Source organism: Cadophora gregata (assembly GCF_030347475.1).
Source record: "Cadophora gregata isolate MNR1 chromosome Unknown scaffold_3, whole genome shotgun sequence".
NCBI lineage: Eukaryota > Fungi > Ascomycota > Leotiomycetes > Helotiales > Ploettnerulaceae > Cadophora > Cadophora gregata.
Window position 1 is genome coordinate 484,702 of NW_026695926.1, and position 8,985 is coordinate 493,686.

Sequence of the window (8,985 nt, forward strand, 5' to 3'; positions counted from 1 at the left end):
GATGGAAAATAATCTCATGTTTCACAAATTCTAGTTGAGACACCACTACTCTAGGATTACTTGCACATAACTTGCATAATTCATGATATTTTGAACGATAGCAATTCTCTGGAGAAAACAGTGTCGCTTTGGCTTTTGTTTAAGTGCAAGACTAGGGGCTTCGTACCCGGATCCAGGCGACAAAACGACAGTTATCGGAGGGCTCGGCATTGGCGCAACTCACGGTACCACGTGTTTGGACAGGTGCGAAGTATATTATACTAAAAAGTAATGGGCTGGAAAGTAACACGGTAAAAATTCTATCCGCTCAACTGCCAAATCAAACACACCTGTAGGAGACCCTGTAATTAGGCTAAGAACGCTGAAATTTGAATACTTGTGTTGTTGTCCAGGCAGCCTTAGCGCCTCGCTTCAGCGTTATGCTCTGGAAAAGTGTGTTTTTGGGCAGTTGAGGGGATAAGAGAGAAAGTACCGTGCTGGAAAGATACGCGCAGGAAAGTAGTACGCTGGAAAGTTATCCCAGTACTTCAGGCCGCTTCTCTCGCTCGTGTACGGCGTAATTTCTACGGAGGTATTAGCTCACATACTTCCACTTTTTATATGAGTGCTATTACTAGTGCTTAAGTTTAGGCTCACCGCCTTCTATTTGACTCCCTAACTCCCTTGTTCTGCCGCGGGCGGTGAGCCTAAACTTACACAGTAGGTCCTGTACCTCCGTACAGCAGAATTATATCGGGAACTAACGAACTACTGATCTCAGGGGATTTTAACGTTGCTTTTTCCCTTGATCATTTGATGACTTGATTGTTTGTTTTATTGTGCTGTCTAAGCCTAAAGGCTCCCTTGATCTCTTGATCAAAGCAATATAGAGCTTTCAATGAATGTCCCTATCTCTAAACAGACTCGCTATAAAGCTTCTGATTTGACTTAGGATAATCGGCTATTCAAGAAGCGTGGAATTCAATTGATAAGGATAGAACAATAAAACAGCGTTGTGTGAGCGCAATCGAAGGTTGTTGGTAGCATACTAGTTAGTAAAAATCAAACTCTGTTTAAACATTGAGAATAATCATCGGGGAAGTTCCATTGCAAGCAAGCTCGAAATTAGGACGGCGTTTGAGTATATATACAACATTCTATTCCCTATGATTTTTCTTTGTCGCCTTCTCTGTACCTACCTAATTATCAAATAAATTCCATCTACCTTCAACAATGAAGCTCTCTCTTCTTATAGGAGTCTTTGCCGCTTGTTGTGTTGCAATTCCTCTCTCAGAAGTCAATGACCCCACAACAAACCTCTCGTCTGATGTCGCCTTGGTAGAGCGGGATGACGCCCCGGGGGAGCCGGATGACGCCCCGGGGGAGCCGGATGACGACCCGATAGCGCTGGATCCGATAGATCTGGATCCTCCGATAGAGCCGGATCCTCCGGTAGAGCTGGATGGCGGGCATGAACCGCACAATACAAGCCTCGCAATTATTGGCGCCCGAGACGCCCGCACAAATCCACCATGCCCAGCTGGGCAGACTTGGGACCGCTCCATCTGTTGGAACTCCGGGGTCGTACGTCGCTGGTGTAGGACAGCTTCGAATGCACCGGGGGATGGTGCAAACGGTTATTGTGAGGCCGACGAAGTCTGTGTGCAGCGCAATCTGTCTAATGGAAAAACTTTCGCTGACTGCATTTTGCTTGTTAACCTTATTAAGTGGAGGTCAGGCCCAGATGGATACAATGAAGGCTGCACTTCTGTCATTAGTAAGCGAGGGAAAACACACAGCTTAGGAACAATGGCTTATGACACCAATTCGAAACCTATCCAAGTCGGCAAAATCAGGTTTCTTGGAGAACCTGGTGATCTGGACGAGGGAATTTACGGAGCAGTATCCTATGCTGCTAGCGATTGGTTCAATTTCGATGGAGGACGTTCTATGAAAAGTAAGTATAAACTATTAATCTACTAACCTAAGTGTAACATTATACTAATAAGAATATAGCTTGTGTTATGACTATGGGTGCTACAAACTTGCATCTCTTTTCGTGGCTTTTTTGATTGTTATTAGTCCGTAGACCTATTCAAGGGAAATATAGGGGGCAATCAGGGGACGGGCAATCCTGGCCAGGGTGTTGGACCTTTTCAACAAAGGCGAAGCGGGGGCTATTCAAGAGGGGCATATATTCTGATTCTCACACTCTTTCTAACACACTCTTTTGAACACTTAAATAAAACACTTGGAATTTGATGTATATCAATACACAATTGTTATTTGTTTACTAGTACGATACCAATAATTGTTAGGAGTAAAGATGTAGTTGATATGGATATTTTGCCCAGGTCTTGGCGAAGCCTAATCGTGCTTAGTACGGAAAGCTTTGGCGGGTATATTTACCGTGTTAAGAGGCGTACTCTCTTTTGAGTTCTCCAGAGATTAATTCTACTATTGTTACAAACATTTGAATATCACTTTACCGTTGTGTGGGACCTTGCATATTAATCTCTCTACGTCTTTTGATACGGTAGCTCGATATTTGATCTCTCGGAGCCGTCGCCAACAACGTCCCCCCAAACTCCGAGATTTGGAGACTTGCCTCCAAACGATCCTTCGCAGTCGTAGCTTCACACTGTTCGCTATAAACGATAGACACCGTGCAAAACCGCACAATATCTCGAATCCCAGTTAATTCTGTCGAATCCGGAGGTCTAAATTTAAACAATATACGATCCGGGACGCTCTCAGGTTTCTGCACATTCCTCATCTCCAACTCCTGTACCAGAACTTGCGAAACCATTAGACACACATTCATCAGAGTGGATCTCTCAATCATAGCGTTCGGACTAATATACAGCACCGTCATTGCCAGGACATTCACCTGGAGAATCCAGATCCGCCTCCAATACTGCAGACCTCCCAGGTAGCTAAGCGAGTTCCAGAGTTTATCAGAGGTAGGCGCTTGGATTAGAGCGGTGCTGTTAGATAGCCCATGACAAATCAATACTCAGTTTGTCGCGGTCCCATTGTCGGCTTCGGAATGCATCGCTGAGAACCTTAACGGCGAGAGCGGCTTGCATAAGTTCGAAGTTGTTTTCGCCTTGGGCGCCGAGCCAGCCCAGGACGAGACTGGCTGAGGTGTAGATCTTCGGCATGAGGAGGACTTGTGAGCTGCGCTCTTGGATGTTTGATTGGTCGATACATAGCGCGTCAGCCCAGATTCTGAAGGAAGATGGATCTCGGGTGGGAAATTCGTACGCCCAGTACCGTTGAACGTGCTTTAAGGCAGCAGCTAGGTTGGTAGTTACTGAGACGAGAGTGTCGTTGACGTCTATATGTGTGGTGATATATTTGTCGCCCCAAACGTAGGACAAGGCTCCCAAGTGTAAATTTTTATCGAGAACCACAGTATGCAGGTTCCACTTGAGGTTTGAGTCGGTGCTTTGAAGCGAGAGAAGTCGGATTTGCTGATTGCTGGAATCTAAAACTCCTGGGTATAGGAGTGGCATTACTTGAAAGCCATTCGGATATCAAATTATTTGTTGAAGGAAGCTTGTTTTGCCAGGAATTTTAGACTGACAGACTACGAGGTTGGGTTGAAGTTGACACCCACTGTTAGTCAGCAGCGACTCGGTGAGCTGTTCAGGCGGTTACAAGCTTGGCAAAACGCCTCTGATCTTGGACTATTCCAATTGCATTATTCTACTGGGATGACTACTGTATGCTCGGCCGACTGTAGGTTATTTCGACAGCTCTCTTGCGTGTGCATCCTGGTGCTCCCATGAAAAAGAATCCACCAGGTCCCTTTTCTCATAGAAGTATATAACGTTTAGGATATCGAGTCTCAAGTGGTGAAGGCGATCTACATATCCCTGAACTCACCAAACATACGAACTTAGAAGCGCACTTTGCTAAGCTCTCGTAGCCTTAAGTCTTAAGTTATCTTAGTTAAATATGATTTTTCGTTTGTGTCTTGATTATTTATCTTGTTAGCGACAGCATTGTTGTCATTCCCCTTCCCTTTCTCGCTTAAATTGCCCCGCTACCCCTCATTTGTCTTGGCTCTGTCAGAGTTTCCTTCCACTACTTCTTGTTATCGAATGCCATGGCTGCCATTCCTTCTACCACATAACCTAAAATGAACGTACACCAGAAACTGCTTCTGCTTCCAAGGCACATGCTTCCTTCTATTTCAATCAAGGGTTTACAGTTGTGTCTTGAACGATGAACAACTTGTATTTTCTGTCGTCGAGCACATTGTATTGCATCTGACTTTTGTTTCCCTAAAATTGACCAGTAGTGTTATCGACTAAATCTGTACTGAATAAATAGCAAGAAAATATATAACTATACTTTACAAGATGAGAAGCGCTTGTTGAAATTGATAGAGAATTGTTGATATTTATTTAAAGAGCTTCGTGTTGTCATCCAGGTGAACAAACTGTCTTGCTCGTCTTCTCCTACGCCACATCCCAGCCTTTGACCTTGCTCTTCCTCTTCTGAAAGTATTAGCTTATTGATTCATCAATATCATTACCATCTTATTCACTCAGCCAGCGGTTAGTTTACTCACACTACCAGGATCTTTAACACTCACCATTGACTATATTCCACAAGAACAAAGTAGAGTCGAGAGAAGACTCAACAAGAGGATTCTTCTCACCCAAACTGAAACAAAATGCAATCGATCAAACTCTTTAATTCAAATGCCTGGTATTTTATGCCTGAATCTTACTTTACTGTTTCTCTTAACAAATGAAAACGGAGAATCCGGAAGCCAGAAGCCACAAACAAGCCCGCTTTCTGAACCGAGAACGCCAGACGGATTGCCATCTTCATCTTCAATATACAAACGCTCCATATTCTCATCCTCATTACCCCTCCCTCTCCCCCACATCTCGACAACATCTAACCCTCCTCCTCCAAGAATCCCATGATCGCTCTAATTCCACCGGCCCCAAGTCCTCCCCTCGGATAACACACATACACGGGCTCATTCCTAACCCCCATCTTCTCCCTAAACTCACTCTTATTCGTCAACTTGAACTGCTTATTAATAGCCTCATACGCCTTCCTCAGCGCCTTCGTCTTCGTCTTGCCGAGATTGCGTCCTCCCTCAAGCGTAGGCATTGCTCCTGTCCCAAACGTAACCTGTTTACACTCAGGATCCGCAGCAGCTACGTTCTTGAGTGCGTGGAGGATCAGAGACTCGATCGTGCCGGATGGGGCGCCGGGGAACTCGAGGGAGAATTTCACTTGGTAGCCGTTCTGCGGGGAGAGTTGGTGGAGGACGACGATTGCTTGGATGGTGGAGTCGGGGGTTTGGGAGTAGTAGTATCTGCGGTGGGCCTGGTCGACCCAAGGGCGGATCTGCGTAAGGTGGACTTGGGTTCCTTTGCGGCCCTTTTTCCAATCCTCGATTCTAGCGTCGATTTTAGCGACCAGATCTTCAGGGATGGGTTCCCCGAACGGGAGGTCGATCTCCTTGACGCCCTCCGCTTCAGCGTGACGGATCTTGCGGGCGAGGTCCTTGTCCTTTGACGCGGGGTTGTTACGCGGGTCGGTACGCTCTTCTGCGATGCAGCCGAGTGTTCGCCAGAGGAATTTCTCGCCAAGGTATTCTTCTATCTGGGGGCCAGCAATCATCCAGAGGGGTTTGAGCTCTTTGTGCTCGTCTTTGAGAAATTGGAGGTACGCGGAGATGATTTGTGGGTATTGGGATTTGGCGCATAGGGGTTCGCCGACGGCGATGGCGAAGTTGTTGTGCACGATGTAACCTTGGGCTGCTCCTGTAGAGGGGTGGCGCCAGACTTGGTAGCGTTTGTCGAGCCAGGAGGTGTTGGCTGCGTCACCGTAATTGGCAATTAGCTTCTCAAGAGGTTGTAGTTGGTGTCTGCGTTCTGCGCTACTGTCGGAAGCGTCTCCCTCGGGGTCTTCGTAGTCTTTTTGTTCCCATGGAGGGTTAGTTGTGCTGGCATCTTCATGGCGAAGTGCCATTCTTGGAGGTAGAGCTGGAAGAGATTTGGGATCTCGTGGGAAGAGAGATGCCAATCTGATGTTTCCAAGATTGAGGAAGAGGTATGTGAGACGTTCAAGACCAATACCACAACCAGCATGAGGTGGAGCACCCCAGCGGAAACCTTCGAGGTATTCCATCATTGTCTCGGGATAGATTCCCTTGGCCTTCAGGTTCTTCTCGAGGAACTTGGCATCATGAATACGTTGACCTCCAGAGAGAATTTCCTGTCCTCTCATGAAAATGTCGAAAGAATTGGTGTATCTGTTGTCTGAAGGATCGGGCATAGTGTAGAATGGTCTGGCAGAAGCTGGGAATTTGTCCAAGATGTAGTAATCCGTCTTGTATTTTTCCCGAACAATCGCACCCAGCCGGATCTCTGCTCTCGTCGCCAAATCCTCGGTATCTTTTGGAGGGTTACCCTCCTCGTCAACCCAACCATCTTCAATCAGAAGCTTGACACCATCAGCAAACTTAATGCGAGGCGTCTCTTCCAACCACATAACTCTTTCTTGAGGGTAGAACTCTGAAATGAGGTCAATTTCCGGTTGGTATCGCTCATAAATTCCCTTCCACAAATTCTTGAACATGCCATCAATGATGTCCAAAGCCTCATGGTAATGCTCCTCCAGGGCCATCTCCAGATCCAATCCAGTGTACTCGGTCAAATGTCTGGGTGTATTACTATCCTCAGCCCGGAACACTGGTCCAACCTCGTACACACGCTCGAAATCTGCTGCAATGGCCATTTGCTTGGCCAATTGAGGAGATTGAGCTAGGAAAGCAGGTCGGCCGAAATAGTTTAGTTCGAAAACCGAAGCGCCGGATTCTGTAGCACCACCTTGTAGCTTTGGAGTGTGGATCTCAATGAAACCTTGGCTGTCGAGATATGTGCGGAAAAGGTTGCAAATTCCAGATTGGATGCGGAAAATAGCTTGTGATGGGGCAGTTCTAAGATCAACAATACGGTTGTTGAGACGAACTCTCTGGGGAAGAGATCTTTGTGATCTGAAGACATCCATACTCGCTATAAAAGTTTAGCAAAGTGCTGTTTCGTGTCAGAAGAATACTTACTGCGGCTCTTGTCTCCAGAAGCCCGTCCAATGGTGGATCTTCGAATAATATCCGTGGAAGCTCGAATCAAATCCGTGGACGACCGTGGAGTCCCGACCTTGGGAGTATCCTTAGGCGTGTCCTTAGGAGTATCTGCCGCAGAAGGATAAAGCGAGGACTCCGTATCCTCATCGTCTTCAACATCATCCCTATCCCTATTGATATTCTCCGCATCATACACCGTAAATGGTACGTGCTCCGTCAAATTCCCCACCTTGTGAACTTCATATACCTCCAACTCGTAATCATGAACCGTCGCATTCTTCACCCTCTTCAACGCCTTCCGCAACTTCGCATGCACGACGACGATTGTTTCGCTGGGGTAGTGCTCGACGCTTCGGACCATTTGCTCAGATATCGTGCCTATGTTGTCTTCATCCTCTGCGGGAAAGGTTAGCGGGGTAATTTTTGGGTAAGAGAGGCTGGAAAACAGACTTTTCAGTTCCTCAATTGGTTTGAAGCTCTGGAGAACTCCTTGGATGGTCATAGTCTGTTGGCGGAATACGATGAATACCAATTTGGCGCTCAATCGGCGGAGGGTGTGGATTCGAGCTCGAAATGAAATAACGCTGCCTTCGGTTTCTACGCACTGTTAGCCAAACCCCAAATTCCTAGGCACGGAAGACATACTCTCGAAATCTAGATTCTTGAACAGGACCCGGTTCTCGTGGTTCCAGTTCTTGCTCATATTCATACTGAACGGTTTATACAGTCTCGTCATATCCGCTGGGCCTTCCTCCAGAAACTTCTCATCTGCTATCCTGGCCATTGTCTCGCGCTTCCTCGTCTCTGCCTTCACGCGCTGCTTGTCCATGCTGCGACGCTCTCTCTCTGCCGCAATGATCTCTCTACTCTGGCGTCTTGCTTCCACGTCTACGCCGTTGACGCCCTTGCCATTTCCATTGACCTGGCCATTCTGCGGGGTGCCTGTGCCGTTCGTAGAGGATTTGTTGGAAGTGGTATCGGTGTCTTTCTTGGTGGGGTGAGAATCACTGGCGATGTCCTTGAGCTTTTTGAAAGGCTTCTTAAGGAACGACATGTTGACGACCGCTCGTGTATCGTGGGTATCTGGGTATCGCTGAAAACAAAAATGAGAGTGAGTAGATGTCGGCGGGAGTAGGGTCCTGTTATGTTTATGGCGAGGGCGGGTCTGCTCTGCAAGTAGCTGATTAATCACCCACGAACCTTCAAGCCAGAGTTTGCTGGTCCTCTGGTCTGGAAGATCTGATTGTAGCTATTGCAACGGCGAATGAGCATTCGACGTACGGATCTCTCGGAAGCTATTTATCTGCCGATCGCGAAGTTGGCGTAGGGCTGGTAACACCGAACGGCGACAGCGAGGTTGCAGGGCGGGGCGGGGCGGGGCGGGGATTTTGAGGTCAAAGGAATTCGGACAGGGCGGGATTTGAGTGAAATGGATTTGAATTGACTTGACTTGACTTGATCCTGATAAGTGGAAGAGACGGATCATTGACATGGACAGCCACGAAGATAGCAAAACACGTAGAGCAAGCAAAGCAGGAAAGATTAGATTAAATTACACGTCCGTCTTGTCTCATGCAGCCAGCTACAGTAGGCCTTGCTGATCTCTCCGGCTCTTCCCTGATTTTAGTGTCGCAGATGTCAACAAGCAAGACCCAAGAGTCAGGATCCGGATGCGCACAAAGTGTGGCTGACCAGACCAGATTATAAGTATTGCGGCCGCGTTGGTTCAGGTGCAGGTGCAGGTGCAGGTGCAGATTCAGTCAAGGTTCTCTCCCTGTTCAACTCAGAAATGCTTTGTGATGTCACTTATTTACTGCACTGCACTGCACTGGCCCAGCTTGCCCTTGTCCTTGCCCTTGTCCTTGCCCTTGTCCTTGCCCTTG

The 8,985-nt window shown here is 47.3% G+C and overlaps 3 protein-coding genes across 3 annotated transcripts; 1 reads left to right on the forward strand and 2 right to left on the reverse strand.

Moving 5' to 3' along the window:
- Window positions 1-1,170: 1,170 nt before the first annotated feature.
- On the forward strand, window positions 1,171-2,379 carry ONS95_008708 (uncharacterized protein). Its single transcript, XM_058502253.1, has 2 exons — window positions 1,171-1,936; window positions 1,996-2,379. Exons 1-2 carry the CDS (start codon window positions 1,213-1,215, stop codon window positions 2,049-2,051), a joined length of 780 nt encoding a protein of 259 aa, XP_058361180.1. The 5' UTR covers window positions 1,171-1,212; the 3' UTR covers window positions 2,052-2,379.
- Window positions 2,380-2,969: 590 nt separating this feature from the next.
- ONS95_008709 (uncharacterized protein) lies at window positions 2,970-3,497 on the reverse strand (the record flags this gene model as incomplete). Its single annotated transcript, XM_058502254.1, has 1 exon — window positions 2,970-3,497. The coding sequence occupies one exon, from the start codon at window positions 3,495-3,497 to the stop codon at window positions 2,970-2,972; it is 528 nt and encodes a 175-aa protein (XP_058361181.1).
- Window positions 3,498-3,952: 455 nt separating this feature from the next.
- ONS95_008710 (uncharacterized protein) lies at window positions 3,953-8,985 on the reverse strand. Its single transcript, XM_058502255.1, has 5 exons — window positions 7,748-8,985; window positions 7,553-7,699; window positions 7,079-7,498; window positions 4,586-7,031; window positions 3,953-4,484 (listed from the first exon to the last, which is right to left on the reverse strand). The coding sequence occupies exons 1-4, from the start codon at window positions 8,154-8,156 to the stop codon at window positions 4,897-4,899; spliced, it is 3,111 nt and encodes a 1,036-aa protein (XP_058361182.1). The 5' UTR covers window positions 8,157-8,985; the 3' UTR covers window positions 3,953-4,484; window positions 4,586-4,896.